This window comes from Siphateles boraxobius, unplaced genomic scaffold (genome assembly GCF_051911475.1).
Source record: "Siphateles boraxobius isolate OS27281-9 unplaced genomic scaffold, OSU_SipBor_1 19, whole genome shotgun sequence".
Classification (NCBI taxonomy): domain Eukaryota; kingdom Metazoa; phylum Chordata; class Actinopteri; order Cypriniformes; family Leuciscidae; genus Siphateles; species Siphateles boraxobius.
Genome location: NW_027508799.1, coordinates 11,494,882 through 11,517,565, shown reverse-complemented (window position 1 = coordinate 11,517,565; position 22,684 = coordinate 11,494,882). Strand labels below are relative to the sequence as shown.

Here is a 22,684-nt window from a genome sequence, read left to right as displayed (position 1 = left end):
TTGCAAGTATACTTGCAGTATAAACTAGTAGTTTACTGACAGTACACTTCAAGTGTGTACTTTCATAAACTAAAAAAATACTAACTGTATTAAAATAGTAAACTACTACTAGTATACGTATAAGTTCACTTGTAGTACAGATGCATTACAAATGAGAAACCTAGTTGTGTACTTAAAGTTTACTACTCTTACACTTATAATACATTTAAACGAATAATACTTCTTCATAAAATGAACTTGAAGTATACTTCTTTTTCGTAAGGGTAGCCAGAAACATTAGTTTTATCCCACTGCACTGAATACTTTCCTTGTTTATCAGGTGTTGTTTTCTCTAAGGATAACCAATAAGCATTAACATAAAATGTATGTGTGACTTGTTTTGTGTTTGTAGTTTGTAGTAAATATACACTTTGATTTGATTAAATGGTTTTGTAGAGGGTAGCAAAGATGAGCTGCAGACTGGGGAGGAGCCAGTAGCAGCAGTAGCAGCTGTGCCAGGATCAGACATGGAAACTGGTAACAATTAATCAGTCATTTTACTTTGGAGAAAGATAAAAGTGAAACATTGTTTATCCCTACAATAATGAAAAGTTTTTGACAGATGTACATTGAGAATTATATACAGTTCGATGTCATGGTGTGTCAATGAACGTAGACTAATGTCATCCATGTATAGAGGGAATGCATTAACGTCACTTTCCCGCCGGAACACGCCCCCTCAGCCGGACTGAGTGGCAAAGGAGCTGCTGCTTGGCTGGAGTTAATAGGGGAAACTGCGAAAACGCGAGTTAAACAAACTATTATCAGTTTAAACTGACTTGTGGGCTAAGCCCCGGATGTCCTTCAATGCTGGAAACGCCCCTGCGCTCTGCTAGCAGGACAGAAACTAGAGACACAGGAGAAAAGACAGACAGGACAGATGGCAGAACTAAAGCACTAAAAAACTTCTACACATCTACACAAACTTCTACACAAACTTACCACTAATGACGTTGGTAATAAGAAACTAACTACGTAACACAGAAGTACACAGTAGCACAACATCTAACCAACTGGCAAAACTTAAGGGTTAGAGAACACATATAAAGGGAGCTAAGAACAAGAGGAACAGGTGACAACACTCGGACAAGGAACAGGTGAACACACTCAGGTAAACGAGGACTCAAACAAGGGAGCAGAGAAAATGAGAAACAGGTGACAACACTCGGACAAGGCACAGGTGACAACACTCAGACAAACATGGACTCAAACTAGACAAGAGGGCGTGGTACAGGGAAACAAGGAGGCAGGTACAAAGGAGCACATGGCCAACACAAACAAAACCATATGTTGAAGCACAACACAAACATAGAGACATAAAACAAAGACAACACATACAAAGCTGCCAGGGCAGAACCCTGACACCTATTTGAATCCAATAAGATCCTACAGGATAAACTGAAATTCCAATAGGATTTTTTGACAAGGGTTCTAATTATTAAAATCTTCATAGCTGTAATTTAAATATCAGCCAAAAGAATGTATTATTATGTGGTATTATATAACGATATGAGAATAAATGCGTAATAAAACACTGAACGTAGCAGAACTATGCCTACTTTGTCAAGCGGAACAAGATGTTGTCAGTCACAGTAGTGATTTAAGTCTGGTTCTCTTGCTCGAACTGATTCTTTCGGATAGGCCTTTAAAACGAACCGTTTCAAAAACTGATTCACCAGGCTCTTTTACACAAACCGGCAATGAGTCAATGACGTACATACACAATGTTATATAATCAAATAACCTAATAATTATATAAAAAGTGAATAAACTTGTTTTAATTAACAGACCAATTTCATAAATCATGTTTCTTTCTCTCTTTTCATTCCTGTAAAAGGTAAATAAATGCTAAACTATTAATTAAAGCTAGTTGTTTTTCCTCTTTGTCGCCATCTCTCTTCGAAATCTGCAATTGCAGTTTATGTAAAGCTCCAACTTTATGTAGGTTGTCCCTCGGCACTGCACAGCGCGGATTAATCCAATGTTTTGAGGAGAATGTGCAGTAGAGATGCGCAGTTGGCGGTTATAGCCGCGGACTCCGCGGCTTAACCGCGGATCGGGCGGATGACGTGATGAAAAAACATTTTTTAATTAAATTCGGGCGGGTGGCGGGCGGTTTCTAGCCTCGCGGCTGTTATCAGCAGCGCCTTGTATCAGCGGATGGCGGGCGGGAAAATTGGTCAAAAACGTTGGTGCGGATGGATGTCGGACGGATGATGAGTTTTGTGATGCGGTTGCGGATGAAATAATAGCCCATCCGCGCATCTGTCATGTGCAGCTGTCAATCACCGTGCTGGTGTGGATACTGTCATTCAGAATCACAGATTCTACTTTTTGGAAGTATGACCAACATAAGAATTTTTACCGGAAAATGTCATCAGAACAAGTAAGAAACATATATTTAATGTGTATTAGGGCTACCTGTTGTTAAGTGCTCCGTAACTGTATGAATTCAGCGAACAAGTTGGCTACTGTTACATAATTGAACCATTGAAATGTCTTAGGGTGTATTCACACCAGGAAAGTCCGATAGTTCACTTGCTTTGGTCCGGACCAAATAAATTTTTTTTTTGTTTTTTTTTGGTACGGTTCGGTTTCACACTGCTCTTTTTTGCAAGTGAACCAAAATTTGTAAACAAAACCACACATGGGCTAAGGTCGTCCATTCATTGGACAAGGATTCTCAAGTAGGGAAATCAGGAAGTGCAAAAAAGGCTCAGCATGGAGATATTTCGTACTGCAATATTTGTTATTTTACTAATTTTGTGTTATTCTGTACAAACGCAATATGAAGAAACTGCGCAGAAGACGGATTAGGTATAAAGTTTTCATTCATAGAGAGCGGCTATGTTCACACATTCAAATAATGAGATTCTTATTGTATATACTACTAACAAGTGCTGTCAATGTTAACGCTTGCGCTTAAGTTTGTCCAGTTTAACGCAGCATCATCCTTGTATTGTAGGGGAGAGTGGGGCTGGTTGGGTCAAGGGTTGGTTGGCACACAGTTCAAATCCAGTACACTAGAGGGCGCTGCCACAAAAATGTGACATTAAAATGACTGCCCTCTTGGCCTGAACACACCCATTTAGTAAAGTCATTGAATTGTCACTAACTTTTGAGGTGAGGATAACTTTTCTATTTTACTGTGTTAAAACAAAAAAAAACGTTCTCCCCACTAAATACATATTAGAACTATGATAGATAGAGATATATAAAATGTAAGGATTTCAGTTGATAGAGATAGGATCAGCTATTGTTTGATAGGAAATTTAAAAGTCTCTGATGAGTGATGCTATGTGGCTAACATAATTTCAGTAAAGAGGTGTGTCCTAATGTGGGTGGGGTTGGTTGACACACTGATTTGGGGGTTGGTTGACACATGTGCCAACCAACCCCATTATAGCCAATTGGTTTTAAATGTATTAATTTATGCATTTTACACGTTAAAACATAATATTTTATAATATCATATATACATATATACATATATATATATATATATATATATATATATATATATATATATAATGCTTTACATATTTATCGGGATTGTATGTTATATTCTCATGAACATAAACTCATGTAAAAAGAAACATTTTCTTTTAGAAGGCAAAATGGTCAGAAAATATTTAAGAACAACAGACAGGGCAAAGACACCAGCACAGATTATGCTAGAGGCAGCCAGACAGGTGAAGACTCATAAAAAAAGTATTAGGAGCACAGCAAAGGACTTCAAAATACCATTCAGCACACTAAGCAGATACTGCCACAAGATCAGCCAGGATGAGATTGAAGGCAAGAAAGAGCTAGGTGTAGCTGTTGGTTACATCAGGAACAGACAAATATTTTCCGCAGATTTGGAAGAGGAGCTGGTTAAGTATCTGTGCAAGTCAGCCGACATTTACTTTGGCCTATCACCCAAGAAGTTTGGCTTCAGTGCCTGAATTGCAAAAAGTGGGTCCACGACTTATGCACTCCAGGTCTACCAGTCTACATCTGCCAGAACTGTGATTCATGTGATTCGTCTGATTGAGACACAGACATCTTGAAGTTAGCCTGCTAGTTAGCCTAACAGCATTTTTTCTGTTACTCCTAATATTACACACACACACACACACACACACACTCACACACACACACACACACACACACACACACACACACACACACACACACACACACACACACACACACACACACACACACACACACACACACACAATTTACATATGTTAAAAATAATGAATGTTGTATAATAATATATTTATATATATAATATGTAAAACAGTATATAGTAGCCCTATATATGATATAATATTATATATCTTAATATGTAATACAGTAGGCTATATAGTAGCCCTATATATGATATATATATAGACTTTATATTATAATAATACTATTATATGTTGTATATTTACAAATAAGTTTAGCTTCAGTGCCACTCACCACACACACACACACACACACACACACACACACACACACACACACACACACACACACACACACACACACACACACACACACACACAAAAACTGTTGTTTAGTTTAAATGAATACAATCTTGTTTGTTTTGAGTTTTATGGGAATAGTCGGGGTAAGTTTAGCTTCAGTGCCACACACACACACACATAAAAACGGTTGTTTAGTTTAAATTAATTCAATCTCGTTTGTTTTGAGTTTTATGGGAATAGTCGGCCTGGGGAAGTGAGGTTTGGTTAATAATTTGGTTAAAATGGGCAGAAATTCTGTTGAATGTTATTCTGCATCTGGTTTGAATTAAATGCTCAAGTTCTTTATATTTTTCACCTCATTCTTTGTAACTATAGCATCTGTGCCAACCAACCCCATTGCATGTGCCAACTAACCCCCATACTGGGCCTGGTTGGCACAAGTGCACAACATCACTTTAATGATGAATAAAACATTTTTAGGAATCATTTGTTAACATTAAATGTATCTGTTGAGTAGCTGAGATCTTAACCTTTCAGTTGTTACTGGTTAGACTATTTTAACATATTCACCTTTTTCACGGGACGCGAAACTACCCATCATGCTTTGCGCGTGCGTGTAGACTGGATGCTCGAAACTTCCGGTTCGCGGTTTGATGTTTATGTAGGCGTTATTGGACATTTCTGAAACGAAGTTTGTAGTAATCTCTTTTACTTACTTTTAATGTCAATAATGGCAACAAGCAATGGCAACATTAGTTCGCGGTGGCAGCACGGGCAAGATTATTTAACGAAAACCGTTAAAAACGTAACTTTGTCTGTCCCTCATCCTACGAAGTTGACAAGCGCCACCTCCTGGATTGATGATATGACACAATGGCCATCAATCACATATGTTGACATATTTAATTACCTTGTTTTGTCTGAGGGTGTCGACGGCGAGGAGCTTAGAAATTATAAAAGCACGGAAGCATACAATTACTTACACAGTAATAAAATTGGACGAATTCTTTGCCATAATCATCAGCAGTTCACAATCTTAAAAGCGGAGGTAGAGCCGATTCAGACTATCAATAAACCCTATCACATTGCGTGGGTTATGTTACAAAATAACGGAGTAGTGGAAACAGCTGGATGCTCCTGCGTAGCTGGCCCTGGTAGGTCGTGTAGTCATGCTGCTGCTGTGTTGTGGAAGGTGGGTATTTATAAATAGAGCAACACTGCTAGTCTGGCTTAACATACAGCAAATACTATGTGCAGCGTGATTCAACGTGAAGAATAAATTTTTACAGCAATATTTAAACAATAATAAATGTAAATTATAATAAAATCCTTTGGCTTGAAAAAAACGTTTTGTGTGCTAATGGTGATGTACTGTGCAATAAGCAATGAAGTAAACAATATGTTCTGATTTTTGAAAGGTGCAGAATGCAGTGGCCAGTGGTATAACAGGGATATCTTGCACTGATGAGCAGCGTAGATGGAATGCAGGGACCAGAAGAAATCATGAACAAAAACGAATCAGCCAGATAACATTTAGACATCACAGAGCGGAGGAAGTATATGATGCGTCATCAGCCAGGGAGGGAGAAAGACTAGCACCGACACCATGCTATGACACGCATCATGACTTCAGGGAGAGAGTCAGTTCTTCAGATACAAAAGCTTTGTTTGAACTAAAAAATAGTCTTTTAGAAAAGTGCTACAATGCAAATGTGCCGGAGCAGGCAGATGAAATTGATAGTGTAGAACCCCACCAGCCACATGGGGAGACTTTGACTTGCAGTAAATGTAAAGCATTTTACAGCAACTACATAGAGATGAACAGCGACCAGGCAGCAATATTGGAGATTCAAACACAAAATCAGAGCTTGTCAGAGGTTTGGCATAGTGCAAGACAGATAAGAATCACTGCTAGTTCAGCTAAAGGTGTACCAGTACGAGCAACAACAAATCCTGATAAATTCATGAGAGAGCATCTCTTCCCTACCTTTCGGGGTAATGCGGCTACAAAGTATGGGAGTGAGAATGAGGTAATAGCTCGAAACCTTCTTGTAGAACAAGGTCTACAGGTGTCCCTCTCAGGCACCAGGGTCAGCCTGACAGAGCCATGGCTGTCTGCAAGCCCTGATGGCATAATTAATGGTGTAGAACTTCTGGAAATAAAGTGCCCTATCCCTAAGAACAATACCACCTCTCTAGCAGACCATTTCACAATGAGTTACAGTGACATCAAAGTGGTTGATGGGAAACCTGAATTACAGAGGAATGGAGTCAGGGGCTACTACAGACAGATACAATTAGGCATGTTTTGTACTGGGCTAAGAATGGCAAAACTACTTGTCTGGTCATCAAAGGAACACATTCTGATAAATGTACCATATGATGCAGAGTATTTAGCAGAGCAGGTTACTCGTCTCAGAGGCTTTTACTTCACTGTGATGCTTCCTAGAGTAGTGGATGAATTAATTGCCGGACGACTCAAACTGAATGGCAAATACCTACATATTGTCAGAAAAGCATAAATTACTGGTACAAAGACTAACAGTTTTTTGTGTATAAGTGTATAGATCCTGACATTTAGGAGGAAAAAGGTTCTGGCAATGTGTCAATGCAAGTTTTCAAAAACATTGAATTTATTTGATATTAGTTCCTTGTTTACAGGTTTTGCACTTAAGTTTTGTATAGTATTTTTTTTTAAATTAACAATTATATATCTATCTATGTACATTGTACATAAAAACAGAAAACATTGAGATTTGTTTAGAATTAAAAATGTAAAGTATTGTGATTAAATATGTACAAATTTGACTACATGCAGACTGAACATTAATTTTCTGCTTCACGAATCAGGTCACCATGCAAATTCACTAAAGCTCCACATATACGCAGAATTTTATCAATCTTTGGCATAAGGTTGATAGGCAAGGTTTGTGACAACACCTTGTATACTTTCAGTCTCCTATTGTGCGTTCAACATGTATCCTTACATTTGCAATCCTGCGACTGCACGTGACTTTTTCTTCTGTCAGCTGTGTTGTGTTGGCGAAGTGAGGAATTATCAAGTTGACTTGTCTTTCATACAATAGGTCTCTTATCAAAAAACCCTTATCCGCCATCACTTCATCACCCGGTTTAAGGTTTTCAAGAATGCCAGAGTCACACGTAATAAATTTGTCACTACAGCGGCCCCCATATGCTGCTGATATGAACATTACTAGACCACAAGGTGCAATAGCCACTAAGTATTTGATAGTGTTGCAAGCATAGTAGTGGCTGTACGATTCAGACCTTGAGTCAAGGTTCCTTGGTTTTTGGATTTCAGTTTCACTGCAGTCTAAGATACAGGTAACATTCTGATAATGTTGCTTAAATGCCTCTGGTGTTGTGGCCCTTATTGTTTCTTTGGGGAGCCATGGTATCAGATCCTTCAAGACTACAGCCATGGTGTCATTCCAAAAAGAAATTATCCTGCTCACTTGACTCACTGATATACAAAATCGAATGGCTAGGTCTTCTATCAAAAGGTTTAATTTCAGCTTCATTAGTGTGAGCAAGATTTGCTGTTCAACTTCAGTCTGGTATGCCACATTCGCATGGGGACGCAGAACAGCTACAAGCGTATGAAATGTGTGGAGTGGGAGCCCGGTGTACAGATTTGAGTCAGAGTCGTTCATCAGAGTAGGATGCTTGATTGTATCGCACTGTGTTGACTGGTTTACATAAGTTACACTGTGCTGTCTCTTGCTATAACAATGCTCCTCGAAGATGTGGTCTTCATTGTGTTCCAACAGAGGCAAAGTTTTTAGATGTACAGCCGTGGTCATCAACATTTGATTGCATGGGGCTGGGGGCAGATGCAAGACTCTCTTCTTCAGGCCTCCCTTCATCCATTCCAGTGTGCTCTTGATAAACACCAGCTCCTGGAAAAACAGAAAAACCATTATACTCATATCTAAAACTAGCTGGGGCATTATATTTTCTTTTTTGAAAAGAGTGATTTTTTGAAAATTGTATACAATAAAAAAAGTTAGTCAATTAATAAATTTATATATTTTAGAATATAATCATCCAGAATTTTTGTTTAGCATGAATACACTTTTAAATGACATGTATGAAGGGCCAAATGCTGAGTTTTTCCTGCATACTGTAATGAGCTTATAAACAATTACTGATAGGTATTATTTTGTAAAAACATTGCAAGCTTTGATAATATTTAAGATCTATTACTGCTGCAGCTGCTCAAATGAACAAACAAACCACACTCTGCTGTCAAAATTATTTAGTAATTTAGTAAAATACTTACTCAGACCTCTTTGACTAAAGTGGAACAGAGTAAAAACAACATATTCATATATATTAATATACATGTCAACATTAATTAAAAAAAAAAACTAAACTGCGCTGTATTGACACCCAAAGTGGAGTGTAAAGTCGACTCATTTAAACGATTCGTCATACTGAATCAAAACACTAACACAGGAGCGTCGGAGTCAGAATGGTTAATTTAAAGAGCCGATGCAAAAGAGTCATTTGTTAAATGAACACTTATGCTACAAGTTAACATAACGTTACTGAAGTGTTGAAGGAAACGCTGGTTTCTTAAAGACGTTTAAGCACACATCATTAGAACTTGGTACTGAAAACACTTAACGTTAATCCGTATCATAAGGCACATTTCGATGAATTGTGCAGACCTGCACGTTAGCCTTGTAAATAACGTTAATGAATAGTCTCACCTTCCTCGGGACAAGTTCGTCGTCCTCTTCTCTTCTTTCTTAATGGACGATCATATCCAAGCCAAAGTTCAGGATATGGATTTTCCATTGTTGGTTGTCTGTCCACAAAGTGGAATGAGCATACATGGATATTACGGGGCGGTAATTTCAAATTAAGTGCTGCGAGCCATTGTCTTTTGCCCTCGTCGTCGGATGGCATCTTGTGCAATTTAAACGGTTTTGGGCAGTTACATTCCGCTCTTGTTGTTGGCTTGTGGTCGTAACACTCATGCTCCAGAAGGTTTTTTAACTTTCTGTAGCTGTTGTGACAGCCTTTAACGGCACAAATTCGACCAGAACCTCCACTATTTGCCATGACCAGTAACCGCTAGTAACGTCGTCTAGCTGATGACAATTACTAAACGGAAGTTGAGAGCATCTTACCGGAAGTCACTCGCGGCTATGGCGCTCCCCACGGAGAAGTGAGGAAAAAGGTGAATAGCATGACTGAGAAATATGACAGAGAGTGAAAAGTGTGCCAACCAACCCCGCTCTCCCCTAACTATCGCTACATTATATGAACTGCAAAAGCTTTTTTTGCATCTATGCACGATTAGACTAAAGAGAACGCTCTGTATGTGAATGTCCTGATGCACACACTCATTCATTCATTCCATTCCAATGATGCACACACGACGCGCAGAAAGACGTGCAAAAGTATCGTGTGGCCAGACAGCGCGCCGGAATGGAGTTCTCTTTCGCACTTGAACAACAATAACACAAACCATTATGCCAAAATCTCCGACTACGGAAGCCTGTTAACTCAAAGGAGCAGTGCTTTCTTGCAATTGGGTCGGTTCATGTTCACACCGTAAACGAACAGTACCAGAGTTCGTTTGGAACCGTACCGAGACCACCTCTTCAGCTGGGTCTCGGTTCGGTTGTTTGGTCCGCACCCGAGTTCGATTGCTGTATTCAACCTGCCCAAAACGTCCGCACCAAGGGGGGAAACGAACTAGAGTTCGATTCAATCGAACCAAACAAGGCAGGTGTGAATACACCCTTACCTGTCCAGCAGAAAAAAACCCATCTCTGCGTTCGTCTTGAACCCCTTCAAAACACGGAGTTCACGCCACCTTTCAAAAGCCCTTACGATATTTATCCTTGTTTTTGCATCGGCCAAATCTCATATCAAGTGCTGTGAGAAAAGGCTATAAATCTCCACCTCCAACATCCTCACACCCAATATAGCCTACTAGCCGAGACTCTTCTTTATGTGGACAGATGTGACGTAGTGACTCAAAGACATGCTCGAATTTCCCGCAGAAATCCACCAGGACCACTAGAATTAAAAACATTATTACAAGCTTACCGTTTTGAATCGAGCTAAGGCAAGCAGATAGTTTTGAACACTGGCTAATTATCTATTTGCTAAAAAATTAATTTTGGATAATTTTTAACCCAAAAAAGTTACGGACTGCAGCTTTAAGATGTAATGTTATATAAATATAAATATTGTGCAAAAAATATTTGTGAAATATTGATACATTTGCATATTTCTTCCCAGTATTAAAACAATTTTTTTTAAATTTATGCACATTTACATGTTTTTCATTTAATTTTACACTGGAAATGTACATTTCATTTACATTTACAGAAATAGCATGTAAATGTAAATGAAATGTACATTTCCAGTGTAAAATTAATAAATCTAATTATTAAAATTAATAAAAACAGGAGTAATATACACTTTTATACACTGTATAAAAGTGTATAAAAGTTTAATTTGTGTATAAAAGTTTGGTTATAAAAGTGTATAAAAGTTTAATTTGATGTTTAATTTAGCCCAGAAGCCTCTAAAAAGGCATTAGTAATTTCAAGAGCCTTAACAACCTGATTCGTGCTTTGTAAAAACACGATTGTGTCATTTGCAAGTTTCTACGTTCTATATGTATATATATATATATATATATATATATATATATATATATATATATATATATATATATATATATATATATATATATATTTCTTTCTTTTTTTTACATTCTATATTTTATGCTTCTGTGACTACCGCTTTGTGACGTCACTCGGAGATTCGAGAGTGAGAAAGAATCTGTGCGAGGAGAGACATCTGAGTAAAACTCTTTAGAAACACGGTCTACAAACACTTACACATTCTACACATAGTGTGTCCACATTTAACAACATCATCCAACAGCATGTCCACGACATCTGTAGTTGGCAGAGGAGGTGTCGATAATCTGGAAATTATCACCTTCGTCTCCGACGCGTTGTCTGACTCTATCGCGTCGCAGACAGCTGAGAGAAAGGCTGATGTGATAACCGCCTGGATTTCTCCTAATATAGACACCGTGGAGAACAACCCAGCAGGTGAGATGGATACTAATGCGGGCCATTTATAGGCTACAAATGATGTTTCACTAAACAAAGTTCGGGAGGAGCACGTTCAAATAATCAATCCAATTAACTTGTAATCAGCAATCATCCTGACTATCCCATCAGCATGAGAGGAAGCATATAGGCACTCAGCCGACTCATCTACATTCCTCGACAGTTTTTCAGCATCCCTCCACCACCCCGACACCTCATTCTCGGCTTGTTCCTTCCACAGCCAGTATGCAGGGGAGTACTCTGGGTTTGGGCCAAATACCGAGCCCGGAGCCCTCTCCTCGGGCTTGGAGTGTCGGACAGCACGCCAAATATGCATACCATTTATTCTATCCGACTTATTTGTAAGTGTGAACTCGTGAATTATTATCGGCGTTGGCCTAAAAAGAAAATGTAACGTCTTCCATGGGCATCGATCACCCTTTTCTAGACTAGATTTGTGAAATGGAAACCAGGGACATTTCTTAAATAAGTGGTCAAAATATCACCGAAATCTTACTAATCTTGTTATTATCTATTAATAAAAATAAAATAAAAAACGAGGACAATACATGTATTAATTAATTTTAATTAATTGATAATTGTGGTAACTGACAACTTGTTTCAATATAATTCACCAAAATCACATTATGAAAAACATAGACAGAACAGAACCATTGCGAATAGCAAACAGATCAAACACTATTGTATTATGTATATAATATTACATTAAATATATTATTATGACAAAATTATGACTTTTACAACACATTACAAAAATAAAACAAAAATATGATAAATAAAACTAACTTTCAAAAAAATTTCTAATTGTATTTAATATTTTCATTTTCACAAAATGTGAATATTCTATGTAATAAATATACAAAATAATATAATACGAATAGTATATATACTAATATATATGTGTGTGTGTGTGTGTGTGTGTGTGTGTGTGTGTGCATTTGAAAAGCTAAAAAAAATTGTATACAAAATAACTACAACTTTTATAGCTTTTCAAATGTGTCTACTTTTGGAAATGATCTTTACTATCCCTAATTAGGCTAATTATGTTGCATTTTAGGCTTAATTTGGGCACAAAGTATGTGCCTTCTGCAAATGTAATTGTTGCAGGTGTAACTATTGATTTTTTTTCCATATCAGGATAGTGTGTCACGCACATCGTATAGTTGTGTCTGTGGGGGGGGGGGCGAGGGTGCAATAAATAATACATACACTGTAAAAAAAATTATATGACCAATAAGTTATGACAATATGTTTTTACATTACTTTAACTCATCAAAATAATTATGCAATTTTCCACTTTTTTATGTTATACAAGATTTAGTCAGTTTAATGTAATTTAAGTTGAAATGAATTAAACATCCAAGTTGATTGTACTTAAAAATTTAAGGCAGATTTTTTTTTTTACAGTGTACAAACAGTATTATTTTGACATGAATAGTTAATATATAATTACACTAGTAACCAGAAGCTGTGTTAGATGGGCTTTTTGCTGTGTATTTGCGGGTTGTTTTGAAATTGCTGTAAAATGGGGTCATTTCTGGGGATGGCTCCAGTTTGGTACAAGACACCAAAAAACTTGATTGTTGTCACTTATTATCATTTTCAGTTGTATTGATTGGTTGTTGCAGCTCTAATAGTCTTTCACAGTTAATCTATTAATTTTGGTTTTAAAAGTTTGATAATTGTTCTTTCTTTGTTTTAGAAAAACCTAGAAAGGGGAGGAAGAGTAACCCAATCTGTGCATTCTTTAAGAGAGTGTGTAAGGCTGTAAAGATTCCCTTCCTCGGCTGCGACTCAAACAGAGTGCTGTGTCTTACACCACAGCTGAACCCACATCTGGATGATCCTGAGCTAATGCATATCCAAGTTTCCTCCAGGAAAACAGCTGTCACGTTACCTGAGCCACCATCTTTGCCAGGCCAGGTCTGTGCAGATCATGAGCAGTTGTCTGTCCCAGGTCCCTCCGGGATCCAACAAACACCTGAAGGAGATTCAGCTGATCCTGAGCCGTTGTCTGGTCCCTTTGTAAACAAGCAAATCGCTGATGTAGATCCTGCAGATCCCGACCCATCATGTGTGCCTGGTCCGTCTTGGATGAAGCAAACACCTGACACAGATCCAGCTGTTCCCAAGCCGGTGTTTGACCCAGGTTCTACCCATTTCAAAATGAATTACGGTGAGTCATTATTTTACTTCAGCTTGTTATTTCCTGCCCTGTTTTATTTCTGCCCTGTTTGGTAATTCTGACTGGAGTAGGTTTTTCACCACAACAACATGTTATAAACTCAATCCGAAACCATATAATTTTCAAATCCTCAATATCACTGAAAATAATATTTTTTTTTTCTATATTTTAGAAAAACCTACAAAATGGAGGAAGAAAGCAATTTTTGCATTCTTCAAGAGAGTATGTAAGACTTTAAAGCGCCCCTTCTGCTGCTGTGACCCGAACAGAGTGGTGCATCTAACACCACAGTCAGACCCACATCTAGAAGATCCTGAGCTAATCCATATATCAGGGACCTCCAGCATCCGGAAAACAGCTGACACAGAGCCACCATCTTTGCCAGGCCCAGTCTGTACAGACCTTGACTCATTGTCTGTTCCAGGTACCTCTGTGATCAAGCAAACGGATGACACAGATCTAGGTGATGCCAAGCAAGTGTTTGTGCCAAGTCCTACCCATCTCAAAATGACTTATGGTGAGTCATTATTACTTGTTTGTGTTATTTGTGTTATTCTCTATTTACTTTATTTAAATTGTAATTCTGAATTGAGATGTCTTAAACTTCTAAATGAATCTGCTTATGCTGGGTACGCACTATAAGACATTTGGGCCGATTTCTCCCCTTCCGACTATCCTCTGTAAAGTCCCGATAATCATGATGGCCCAACAGATTATCTTATCAGATTTTCCTGTGGTGTGAGGTGTGTTAAGAGTGACTGAATCTGCTCTGAAGAACGTTGGAGTTGTTCTCGAATCGGTTGAATATTTACGATCAGAAATCCTTTTGTATGGGGGGAACCCTGAGGCACGCTCTGGAAATTATCACATGGAACGAAACAATACCCAATCAGAAAGTGAGCTGACAGAAGAGGGAAATTTCTGTCAAAAGCAGTCCATACACTATAAGTGCCATTTCTTCTTGCCGGTCGTCCGCCATGTTTGTTTATTTTAAAGTCACGTTTAATGTGAGATTTCCCATGTTCACAGGCGGGACTCTGGTTGTCTGTAAAACGAATCTGTTAGTGAGTGGTGTGCTTTCCTGTTGGTGTGCTTGACGCTAACCTTTCTCAGAAGGAGCTCATGTGGTCCTAAGTTGAAAAATTTAGGAGCGCAGTAAGACCATTAGGGGCCCAATGGAAATTTACAAAAAAACGTATTTTTACTTAATAAAAGGATACGAAAAGACATTTATAAGCAAAATTATTGAATTAATTTGAATGCAAAAAGTACATTCAGGGTTTTTTTTCTGCCAAAAATTCTATCATTGATTACTCACCCAAACTTGTAAGACTTTCGTTCATCTTCGGAACACAAATGAAGATATTTTAATGTAATCTGAGAGCTTTCTATCCCTCCATTGACAGCTACGCAACTTCCACTTTGATGCTTCAAAAAGTACAAAGAGATCATAAAACTAATCTATATGAATTGAGTGGTTTAGTCCAAATGTTCTGAAGAGACATGATCATTTTATTTGATGAACAGATTTAATTTAGGCTTAAACTGATTAATTTTTTTCAACAGACAACATTGGTTGAGCGCGGAGACAGCGTCTTTGTTTAAAAAGCTTTATTCGCACACGTGCACCTAAATGCATTTTACAGTTTGCACACATCTATTTTCTTAGTCGCAAATGTGAGTGAAATGCTTGCACTGTCAAGCCCTGCACTAGAGGAACAAAATGGTTAAATCTATGATTTCTTATCATCATGTTTGTGGTCTCTCTCTATATAGGCTATATATAGAGGGAGAGACTATCCTATTGTCCAACCCTAAACTGCTTAGTGCAAACCATAAGTTAATAATAAGTTAAGTTAACTGTTAAGGTTAACTAACTTAAGTTAATTATAAATATTAACAGGATGATGATTTGTTTTTTAGCACTGCTATTGGACTTCATATAAAACATTCAACCTTGGGACCTTTTATATATCATGTCCTTTTTTTGTGTGTGTTTTTCAGGGTCTGTTGTGTCCGACTATAAAGTGGGACATTTGAAGAGAAGCGGAAGTTTTGGCATGGTTTATGAGGGGACCCGCATATCTAATATGGAAAAGGTAGAGCACTCTTACAGAATTCCACAAACATTTCCTTGAGATGTACAGATCTGTGTCCACAGTCTCTATCAAAGAATGTCAGATTAAAACACAGTTTGGAGATGTGTGGGTCGGAAAAAATTAACTGTGTTTTTCCATTTACAGGTTGCCATCAAGCATATACCCAAGTGCTATGATGACCGTTATCTTGTCATTGTAAGTTGTAAAAATGTAGATGTTTAAGTGCAGATTATCGTAAACAAAAGACTTTTAGCTAACATGAAGCTAAACTGAAATAGACAAAAAGACTTTATTACATCTAAATACAAAGTTTCTTGAAGCCAACCAACCTTTTCTTTTTCGCTAGCCTGGTCATCCTAAACCTCTGCTTGCTGAAGTGGCAATGATGCTTAAGTTGAGTGATCCTCCCATAAGTCCCAACGTCATCCAACTATATGACTGGTTTGAGGACCTCCATTGCTTTGCACTCTTTATGGAGTACCCTCAACCATGCAAGACCCTGATGGATTGCCTTCACGAAGTGTATCCAGGTTATCTGAGTGAAAAAACAGCATGTGATTTAATGTTTCAGGCAGTCAACGCTACCAAATACTGCATTGACCGTGGAGTTTTTCATAGTGATTTGCACACAGCCAATATCTTGGTCTGTGGAGACAGTTGGCAGCTGAAGTTAATAGACTTCGGTTGCGGTCAGCTATTTAGCGGTGCTACCTGTAAGAGCAGCGAATATCAAGGTGAATTGCCAGTTTGTGTTACCATAGCAGACATTGAAATCCTGCGTGTTGTGTCTTATTTCATCACATTATATTCTATTGATTGCCAAATTGCTCAGCGCTAAAAATGTCTTATTTACAGGAGCTCCAGTGTACTGCCCACCTGAGGTCAAAACGAGGCCCAGATACTGGCCTATCCAAGCAATTGTTTGGTCACTAGGCGTTTTGCTGTTTGAGATGGTCCACGGATATGTGCCTTTTAGAAAAAAAGAGGATATATTGCGTGCTGATTTTGATATTAGTAACTCTTCCTTATCCAAAGGTGAAAACTAAACACTCAAATGATTTTAAATGAATGTAATCACAGACTTTATATAAGCAAATAATTACATTTCACATGGCAAAACAGGTCCATTACTCTACACATGCAATGCATTTCACTAAAGAATATTTACTTTACCTTAGATTAATCCTAGAAGCTTTTCATACAATCAACATTAGTGTGTTTCTAAAACTAACCAACTCTCTAATCTCTCCAATCTCTCTAAAAACTTGTACAGAATGTCGTAGGGTGATTTGCCAGTGTTTGACCCTTGAACCAGCCCTGCGACTGAATCTAGAGCAGCTCCTACATCATGAATGGTTTGAACACCAAGTAGAATTAAGGAAGGAAGGGGATTCTGGACATCAGTGAAGGTAGTGAGGTAGTGTAACAGACAGATTACAAAACTACATTTGCAGTCATTCTTGTTATATGCCAAGCACTGCAAAGCAGTCGTAATGGAGGTCCAAACTTAGGTTCGGGAGGAGCCCTAAACATTCAGTCCTGTCAATCATCATTTCAAGTGTAAAAAAGCAGCAGTCTCTGTGCCGTCCCAGCTACAATTCTTCTGGCATCCCTTTTCCTCCCCATCTCCTCTATTTATCTTATCCTTTTTCTGCACAGTACTGTTATAGGGGTCTTAGCTCGGACTTTGAGCCAAGCCTCAGGTTCGAGCTTCCTTAGAGGACAGCAAGCCAAGTTTCTTTAAGTATTAAGTCTGAATGGGCAGACGGACTTGTGAATTTCAGTTTTAAAATATCTATCAAAACATAAGTTATTGAACTGAATTCAACGTCATATTCTGTTAATCTGTCAGTATATCTGCCTGAAACACTCTTAAAACAGATTGGTGAACTCTATATTACCACTAGACCTGATTAAATGTCTAAATTATCCAAAGTTAAAAGCATGCCTATAGTAGCCTATGTGAAGTGGTCCTGTATGGTTTGGGAATAGGGAGAGCATATAGGACAAATTCAAGCCAATTCTCCACATTTTTTCAATGTGTAAAAATCTTATAAGTGTTGTCCACAAGCTTCTTAACACATTCATATAGAACTTAAAAACACCTTGTAGTGGCACCTTCACCTGCACAGCACACAGATCCTGTTGCACAAGCTCTTTTTTAACACATACACATTATTTTTTTTAATCTAATCACATCCATTGACACTTAGTAGTCTTACACAAACTGGTTATACCAGGATACTTTTCTACTTTCCACGTTCAATACACTACAGTAAGCTACTCGTAGCTCGCAATTCCTCTCACAAACTTTACACCACACAATGAATTTTTGTAACATAATTTTCAGACTTGATCTAGTACTGCTAAAATCTAGTAATTGATCTAGTAAATGCTATCCTTTTATAATAACAAGTATAAAGTGTGATTTTGGGCTGAAAAAAAATCTGCCTTTATTGTAGTGTTTGATATTCAGTGAAAACTTTACCTTCATAAAAGTCTTTAGCTACAAAAAGAATTTGACTTCTAGACAAGTTAAGTCACCTTTATTTATATAGCGCTTTTTACAAAACATATTGTTGCAAAGCAGCTTTACAGTGATAACAGGAAAATAATGCAACAAAGTTTGTTTGTACTGTACAGCAGATCTAGAAGAAAATAGTGTCATAGTCCAGCTTTAGGAAGTTCAGTGATGTTTCATTTTTGTTGTATAAAAAGGTTTTTATTTAGTTCATATATATATATATATATATATATATATATATATATATATATATATATATATATATATATATATATATATATATATATATATATAGCCGCTCTGGAGAAACCAGTGCTGTCATTGTCCAGCTCAGTTCAGTTCTCATATAATGTCTCAATGCAGGCAGATCAATATTATTGTTGAATATTAAATGTCCACATTTTCCCCCACTTCTAAAATAATCAGATGTCATACATACAGCTAGACATTATTTAATAGTACAGTTTCTGTAGTTGAATAATTGTTTGGTCTACAGGTTTACATATGAACTAGTTCAATACAGGAACACAGTGTGAGTCTACAAGAGTAAAAGATTATCTGATTGCATAGTTCAGTACAAAACAAACATCATTTCTTTATTGTTTAAATATGCATGTCAAATCATAACTGAAGACCTACTTTACTCTTTGCGTTGTAGTTCAGAGGTTTTCCTTCTGACTCCAAAACACCAGTAAAATAAGAATAAACTAAAATGAAACATATTTGCTTCTTTTTTTTTTCAGCAACAAAATATCAGCCCATGAAAGATGTTCTTTCTATATAATGTACAACCTGCAGTTTTTATCGCCTACAAATGCCATCAAACCACTGGATGTTGCTTTTGAAGGGCTGTTGTGACAGCAGCATCATTTGCTGTTGATCAGTCACAGCGACGGTAGAACTGGAAGTGGTAGTCAGTAAATAAAACTTCTGCATAGTTGGGATCAGTGCTACAATCAGCCAAACCCTGTGTGAAAGAAACATGTCAATACTGACAAAATACGGCCAAAAGATTGAAGTCATGCTGCTAGTCACACTATCTACATTGTCTGTATGTAAATAGACTTTATATTTAATTAAACACTAACATAGAAAAAAGTACAGTCTGTTCAATGTTTAATCTGTTAAGCTCACCTCTGATTTTCACAAGCCTCATATTCTAGTCCACTGGACAGACTGTACAGTGTAATTTTCATTCATGCCATATTAAATATGGTGTTTACCCTGACTAAAGTCTTTAAATAAAGATTCAGAGTACATTCAGAGATTAAAACAGAAAGATGCACAGGAACGTCCTGGTTGCGTATGCAACCCACCGTCCCCTGAAGGAGGGAAAGGAGGACGTAGTCGACGGTCGACTGAATGGGGATCGCGCTAGAGAGCCTATCCTCTTCGATTACTATTGAACGAGCCAATGGAATTTGGCGTCCGTGATTTGCATCATACACTCCGCCCCCGCGGCGCGGGTATAAATACGGAAGTGGATGCACGCACTAGTTGCTTTTCGCTGAGGAGCCGAGAGTAACCCGGGGTCAGCGGTTGTCCAGCAGTAGTGGCAAGGGGACTACGTCCTCCGTTCCCTCCTTCAGGGAACGGTGGGTTGCATACGCAACCAGGACGTTCCCTTTCAGTCGATAACGTCAGACGTAGTCGACGGTCGACTGAATGGGGATAACCTTTGAAAACGCCACTAACGCTGCCACCTTCCAGTGCTTAAACCAAAGCTTCCTGATGCCCCCGCAAATTTAAGGCGGGGAAGGACAGGGCTTAGGCCAGGGAAGTCACTGCTGTTCCTACAGGACCACTGGGAAAGCGTTCCCCGTACATTGGAAGGAAGGGACGCTGCGGAAGCCATATCCAACCCAGAGGGAGGTAACGTGGAAAATACACATATGAACTGGGCGGAAACCGGGCAGTCTAACATATGGAATGTCACTGGGGTGGCTCCAGCCTAAGACGGGGGGAGACACACCGGACATTGACGGCAGAGAGACTCTGCCGAGGGAAGACATGGGCTCACCATAGGGAGCCGTATCGTGGAAGAATACACATATGGGGTCGCCGTAGGGACCGCAACATATGGACCCAGCCTAACACAGGTTCCACACTGCTTACGAGTGGTAGGCCTAACACCAGACGTTCCGCACGTCCGACGTCGAAGGGTGTGGAGGAACTCAACAGGGTTCAATTTTAAGGGAACTCAACTGGAGTAGAAAGGCGCATGTAACCAGTCCATATGAGGGGAATGGCGCAGCAAGCCGACACTTGAACCGGGCTCACGGTGAAACTGGCTTCATGAGAAGGGAGCCCACGGGAAGCAGCGGTTCAACTAGGTGTCGTCCAGCCCCCAACTCTAGAATCTGTTTTAGCAAAGCATATCGTCAACGCCGAGGCGGAGCACTTTACACTCATCATAGAGGAGCTCAGCACCTAAGTGGACATGTTGCATCTCAGATTTTTACCGAAATGAAGGCAAGCACTAGTGCGACTTTGCATGGAAACAGCCTTCCCTCTCTGCTGAATTCCAACAGATATTTGTAGAGCTGGTCTGAGGTCTATGGCTTGTGTTCTGTACACGTCCAAGCGAACGGACAGAGAAGCCAGGGCTGGATCTGCCTCCTCCAGGGCAGCGCTTGCAGGCTCACCACCTGCTCCTATTACGGGAGAGGTAGGAACCTTGGGCACAATCCGAGCCGGGGTCTCAGCTTGTGAGAGTTAGCCGGCTCAGACTCCAGGCACAATACGTTGACCGAAAGCGAGCAAGTCCCTACCCCCTAGTAGAGACCACGCGAGCAGGAGAACTGATATAACAGAATTTTTAAGTCACTGCCTGCAGTGGCTCAGGGGTGGTCTCTGCAGTGCAGTCGCACCAGGGACAAGGCCCAAGAGGATAAAGAGAGACGCAAGGATTTACACGACCTTGCTCCTCAGGAACCTGACGATCAGAACGTGCTTCTGCACACTTCTGCAACACGATGAGCGTCGTTTAAACACCGAGGCAACATCATTTTGAGGGTGAAGGAAAACAGCCTACTCCAACCCATTTTGCAGGAAAGAGAGCACTGAAGTGATCGAAAGCTTTCAGGATCTCCTCTGGAGAGAAGACTCAACGACTAGGTTCCACTTCTAAAGGCGTAAGCACGCTACCCATTTCTAGGGGGTGCTCGCAGGAGTGATGGTAACTATCACATGTCCCTGTGATAGCCACCTGAACCTCCGCGTTCAGATGTAAGACCATCCGGAATCTCCGGGGGAAGAACGCGAGAACATCGTGCCCCGTCCCTGAAAGAGTTTTCAGGGGAAGTCAGGAAGGCTGTCGATGCGAACCAGGTCTAGTTGGGCCAATAAGGGGCAACTATGAAGACCTGTTCCTCTCCTGACTTGGCACGTAGGTGCAAGCGACGGGCGCAAAAAGACAGGAGCATTGCTCAAAACACAACATGTGAAGATCACTGGGCTTCAGGAGCATTTTCTGCTCAGCATTTGAGTGTGATAAGTTCACTGAGCTTCAGGAGCATTCCTGCTCAACACCTGAGTGTGATAAACTCACTGAGCTTCAGGAGCATTTCTGCTCAACACTTGAGCGCGAAGGGCAGCTGAGAGCCAGTGTTTGTCCAAGGGTAGTCCGCTCGGTTAATACAAACACTGGCAGGAAGACGAAACCGGAGGGGCAACTGAGCGGCCCCGGAATGGTCATGACCCAGCTGGACCCAGGGGATGGAGTCTCCACTTGCCCTGGCTATAACTGTCGTGAGGCTCGATGGCGGCACGATTGAGTAAAGCGGGAAGAGTGGAACAAAGCGTCCACAGAAGCTTCTGACTCCAAGGAGGAGGTGACGTGTGAGTTGTGACATGCAAGGGAAGCTTGCGCAACGGTCGCAATGTCTAACAACTCGAGGCACGAATGCCCGTGTATTCGTGGGTCGCCCAGGCCCCCGTTAAAACACGCCCTTTGTACATGGCCCCTCTGTTGAAGAGGGTTTAGCAGCAGACCGGGATTGAACTATAGTCACACAGGGTGAGCTGCTCTGCCACGGTCACCTCGGGACTCGATCATGAAGCTAGCGCTGAAGCGGTCACATATGGAGGAAGCCAAAGGCTGCAACTACCATATACCCCAGGAGCCTCTGAAAGTTCTTTCAGTGGGACCCTTTCTCACTTCAACACCAGCTGAACACATTCTCATTGGAGAGACGTGTTAGACCGAGTCCATCTCCAAAACTAAAAAAGAGATACTCAGCCCGTGG

At 39.6% G+C, this 22,684-nt stretch overlaps 2 protein-coding genes across 3 annotated transcripts in view; one reads left to right on the top strand and one right to left on the bottom strand.

Moving 5' to 3' along the window:
* The first annotated feature begins 11,436 nt into the window (after positions 1-11,436).
* On the top strand, positions 11,437-14,221 carry LOC143741421 (uncharacterized). Its single transcript, XM_077233775.1, has 4 exons — positions 11,437-11,608; positions 13,332-13,805; positions 13,987-14,131; positions 14,200-14,221. The coding sequence occupies exons 1-4, from the start codon at positions 11,437-11,439 to the stop codon at positions 14,219-14,221; spliced, it is 813 nt and encodes a 270-aa protein (XP_077089890.1).
* Positions 14,222-18,720: 4,499 nt separating this feature from the next.
* myrfl (myelin regulatory factor like) overlaps positions 18,721-22,684 on the bottom strand; it is a 77,350-nt gene continuing 73,386 nt past the window's right edge. For both annotated transcript variants that reach the window (XM_077233887.1, XM_077233888.1), the window contains one exon: positions 18,721-19,404. In XM_077233887.1, the coding sequence (XP_077090002.1) occupies positions 19,318-19,404 (87 nt within the window). In that variant the 3' untranslated portion in view covers positions 18,721-19,317. The remainder of the gene's footprint in view (positions 19,405-22,684) is intronic.

What these genes read in the sequence shown, in the direction of transcription:
- LOC143741421 (XM_077233775.1), top strand. Translation starts at nt 11,437, where the DNA reads ATGTCCACGACATCTGTAGTTGGCAGAGGAGGTGTCGATAATCTGGAA. An exon ending in CGTGGAGAACAACCCAGCAG is followed by an intron (nt 11,609 to 13,331) that starts GTGAGATGGATA and finishes TCTTTGTTTTAG; the next exon opens with AAAAACCTAGAAAGGGGAGG. An exon ending in CCATTTCAAAATGAATTACG is followed by an intron (nt 13,806 to 13,986) that starts GTGAGTCATTAT and finishes TCTATATTTTAG; the next exon opens with AAAAACCTACAAAATGGAGG.